The sequence below is a fragment of the Hevea brasiliensis genome, chromosome 6 (assembly GCF_030052815.1).
Source record: "Hevea brasiliensis isolate MT/VB/25A 57/8 chromosome 6, ASM3005281v1, whole genome shotgun sequence".
In the NCBI taxonomy this organism is placed as follows: domain Eukaryota; kingdom Viridiplantae; phylum Streptophyta; class Magnoliopsida; order Malpighiales; family Euphorbiaceae; genus Hevea; species Hevea brasiliensis.
Window position 1 is genome coordinate 10,752,892 of NC_079498.1, and position 4,595 is coordinate 10,757,486.

The 4,595-nt window shown below is 27.8% G+C and overlaps 1 protein-coding gene across 1 annotated transcript; it reads right to left on the bottom strand.

Moving 5' to 3' along the window:
* Window positions 1–2,364: 2,364 nt before the first annotated feature.
* On the bottom strand, window positions 2,365–3,569 carry LOC110652215 (uncharacterized). Its single transcript, XM_058147918.1, has 4 exons — window positions 3,508–3,569; window positions 3,103–3,280; window positions 2,923–2,929; window positions 2,365–2,873 (listed from the first exon to the last, which is right to left on the bottom strand). The coding sequence occupies exons 1-4, from the start codon at window positions 3,567–3,569 to the stop codon at window positions 2,365–2,367; spliced, it is 756 nt and encodes a 251-aa protein (XP_058003901.1).
* Between the last annotated feature and the right edge of the window lie 1,026 nt (window positions 3,570–4,595).

Sequence of the window (4,595 nt, forward strand, 5' to 3'; positions counted from 1 at the left end):
TCATGTCAAATTAACTTAATATAATTTAATATTAATTATGTTGTGTCATGTTTTCTTGTATAACAAAAAGAGTCATGTTCATGTTTAGATTTATAACATAACTCATTAATCATATCATGTTTATGTTGATTCATAATTGTGTTTGTGTCATATTTGTGACATTGTGTGTAGCGTAAAAAATGTTTGACATATTGATCAAATCCTTAAAAATAAATAAGATTTAATTTAAGACCTTAATAAAAATAAATAAAATAAAAAGGACAATCTAAAGTCCAAGATAAAATAAATCAAAACATAATTTTATTGAAGAGAAAATTATCAAAATTGAATAAAATTTGAAAATTTAAACACAATAAAGATATAAGGGGTATTTATAAAATTTAAAATTTTAATCAAAGTAGAACTTTAATTATAAAACCAATTCTATTATAAAATAAATTTTAGAGTTTTAAATGAATATGAAATTGATTCTAAATTATAAAATAGAAATAAAAGTTTTATTAAAATAAAATTTTGAAAGTGGTAATCTTTCGCATGTTGTAAATATCAAAATACCTTGACAAGAAATTGGCAAATCTTGAACAAAACATTGCTTCTCAAACGTGATCATGATTTAGGATTGATGAGGCCTTTAACACTGAGGTTACATGTGCATCGCGTTAATTTATTCCATCGTGAATGCGACCCATCAATTTGAATTATTATCTTATTTTCAAATTCAAACTTGAAACCATTATCTCACATTCACTCCAAATGCTTTTCAGTTGCAAATTCTATAGAATCTATGTCCATCGGTCAAAATGAAATTTATATCATAAAAATGTTTGATAACAATAATATTAATAAGGGAAAAGTAGATTAAATATTTTTAAAATTTCTAAGTTAAAGGGTTTTTTTAATTTAAATTTAATTTATTATAAATTTAAAATATAAATATATAAATTTATATTTAAAATATAAAATATATAATAAAATTTATTTATTAAATATATAATCGCCGCAAGACACAAGGTAATAATTATTTTATTTGAATTGTTCCTCCAATAACATTTATGAATAGACAAGTTAACATTGACTTGCTACAAAAGTTAGATGTTGATAATGACAATGGAGCAGAAGTAAAATTATAAAAAATTATAAATCAAATATTATAAATTTTAAATAATTATAATTTATATATTAATTACTAAGATTTAATTATTAAATTAAAAATAATCAAATTAATAAATATAAACCAAAAATTTTCAAAATTGTTAAGTAAATCAAATGAAATTAAATATCCTCTTATCAAGATAATTAAATTTTATCGTTTGAAAAGAGCAGATGCACTTGCACTGCAGTTGAGGTTAAAAGCTGACCCACGTAGCAATCAATGCAAGTCCCCAAATGTCACCCCTGCGTACCCCTCTATTAGATAGGGTGGAAATTTCAGACGCGTCACCAGTCGCACTACAAAGTAGGGTAGAAATTTTCGACATGGACCACGCGGCGTGAAAATAAAAGATTTGAGTTTGATTTATTTGTATTCATATTAAAATTATATTAATTTATTTAATAATTATGTTATATTTTAAGTTCACTAGTTAATATAATTTTATATATTGTGATATATTTTATTATTCGCATTATATATCAACTCTCATTTTGCTAACTTATTTTAACTCATCAATTTATTAAAATTTATTTTGCCTTATCAACCTCTTCTCATCCGTAACTCACAGTTATATTAATAGAATATAATAAATTAATAAATATAAATTTAATTATTTATTATATTAAAACTTTATTATAGTTAATTTTTTTTATTAAAATTTGTTTAATTTCTTAATTTATATAATAAGTTAAGAATTATATTATTTTACAAGTATTTATTTTTTAAAAAATTTTTGTTAAAATATTAATTAGATAATTACTTACGTATCACCTATTTTTTTAAGAGGAATTTAAATTTAATCCTTAAATTTTATTTTACGTTATACTTTTACTCCTAAATTTTAAAAAACGAATTATTTAACCACACACTGAATAATCTCTCAACAAATTAAAGTTTAAAATACCTTACTAAAAATGATAATAATACTCATTTTAACAAACTAAGTGTATTCTGGAATTTTAACACACTTCAAAATGCAAATAAAATTGAGCCAAACCAACCCAAAGAGTTCAATTAGGAGGAACATGCGATTATATGACATCAGAAGTTTCAATAGACTGGAATGAAGGATGAACAAGTTCCCAATACCAATTTCACCAAGCCCATTCAGTCAAAATATACAGCATCTGATTCATCTCACATTATGAAATAAATAGCTCATCTAACAATACAAAAATTTATTGAACAGAGACCTACTAAGACGGCAAGCTTCAATTTTCAGACTGTCCAAAATACCTGCCAGAAATTGTGGCAAGAATATTCAGCATTACAACCTCATCATCAAGTTCAGACTTTGCAGCTCGCAAGCTAGCACACTTATGGAGGAGGCTTCGAAGAGCAGCACTAGTGTCAGCGTCTAATGGAGTATCAACTGCTGCGCATAAAGCAAAGAGCCATACACAATCATTTTTTGACAGCATGCTCATGGTTTCTACCGAGTTTATGCGTTTCCTCAGCACTGATGCTCGTGCTACAGAATCCATTGCTAAAATTGCAGACAATGTAGGGCAGTTGCATGAAGAATCACTGATAGAACTTTTAGGAGAGTTGTCCTGAGAATATGCTAATATTTTACTGTCTTCAGCATTTCCTACAGATAACGGGTCAACTGCGTTACTGAGGCAGGAAACATCAAGCACCTTATTGGAATGGACTTCATCTGTTCTGAGGTTATTAAACTTTTCAAGAATAACACTTTCAGCAAGCTGAGTGAAGTGTTCTGCTCATTAACAATAACCATGGATTGCAGTTTACATGAGATTTCAGACCTGGAAGCTTCATTGCAGGACAAAAACTGAGATAACGTGAAAACACAGAAGAAAATTAAGTTAATTCTAATAATATGAAATTATACAGCAAAGAAGCACTGTTCCATCATTTCAATCAAACAAACCAATTGAAAATTCAAGCCAATTGAATATAAGGTAAAATTAGGGTCAGAACCATACCGTCCGTAACTCTGAAAAATCAGCAAGAAATGCATCCTCCCATTGCTTCAACGGCTTTAAATTTTCTGGGCACTTTGCAATCTCAGGAATCTGAGGCATATAAACACTTTGTTCTTTACTAACTTTACTCCTATCAAGCTTGGCCACTTTAACTTTTGGAATATTCGCAGCTTCCCACCTAAACATAGGAAGCAAGAAAATCAGCTTGATGCCAAATGCCAAATTACACTTAAGCTTCTGCTAATATTCCTTTAGATAGTGCTAAAGCTAATGCAAAATGCACGTAAATCTCAAACTTCAAAATAGTAGAGTTAAACAACTGATTGTTGCCTTATGTTTAATTTTGATATTTTAGCAAGAGATAACAAGCAAAAAGATACAGATACTTCACAATCCTAGCTCTACAATATTTTCCATTGCATTTCAATTGAAGTTCCAAAAAATGGAACTGCTTCCATAACATCCATGATTTATATATATTCATTATGTCCGAACACATGGTTTGATTTAAAACAGTGTTCAAAATAAAAACTAAACTAACCATAGCGGCAGGTTCAGTTCAGTTACTCAACATTTTGAGGGTTATAAATTATAATGCAATGAGTAAAATAAACCCAACTTTAATCCCAACTAATTGAGTTCAGATGTATGTACTCAAGAATGATGATGCCACAACAGATATAACTCTTTGCATGGTTAAAACTCACACTGTCACCTCCTTTAAATCTCCAATTATGCATGTCATAATGCCAAATGAAGTCACCTTCCATTCTTTTCTTTTATTCTCATACAAGTTTTGTTCCATTGAATAAAGATCTCCATCTTATAATTAGGTCATCAAGTACATGGATTCCATCCAGAAAAAAGAAAAGCACATCTCTGCTCGCATATTTCAACCTTAACTAGATAAGCGATACTTACCTAAACATACCAAAAAACCTGGTGATATTTGTTAAAACCCAATAATGCGTCAATCAATCTTCTAATTTCATATAAGAGGCTTAAAATTTGCTTATGTTGTGTTTGGATGCAAAAGACTTGAATTAAGAGATTTTGATTTCATTTTAGTTTAACTATGTGAATAAAGGTTCTCATTGTTTACATATATTTATGAATAAATATTTGATTTATAAATGTAGTTAAGAAATCATTTGAAGTGAATTTGAAATTATCCATTCTAATAAGATATTTCAAATCCCCACTTAAATAAGATTTTTTTTTCTCTCTTTTTTATGAACTTAATCAATAGAGAAAGGGGGAAATAGTATCAAAAGATCTACATTTTTTAGATATTGATTGAAAATTGGTTTCAAACAAAGCTGATTGGTGAAAAAGATCCATATAGCCGATCCCAACTAGTTTGGGATTAAGGCTTTGTTTTTATTGTTGTTTTGTGTTTATGAACTTGATCTAAATTCATGACTACTCAATTGGAGAAAACTTTGTATTATCAAATTCAAATCTGACATTAAAATTTTTTGACCTTAATAAGT

Bases quoted from the DNA above. Each gene is read 5' to 3' on its own strand.
- LOC110652215 (XM_058147918.1), bottom strand. From the start codon at position 3,569: ATGGATGTTATGGAAGCAGTTCCATTTTTTGGAACTTCAATTGAAATG. The intron at 3,281-3,507 runs GTAGAGCTAGGA...TCCTATGTTTAG, and splicing joins GAAATGCAATGGAAAATATT to GTGGGAAGCTGCGAATATTC.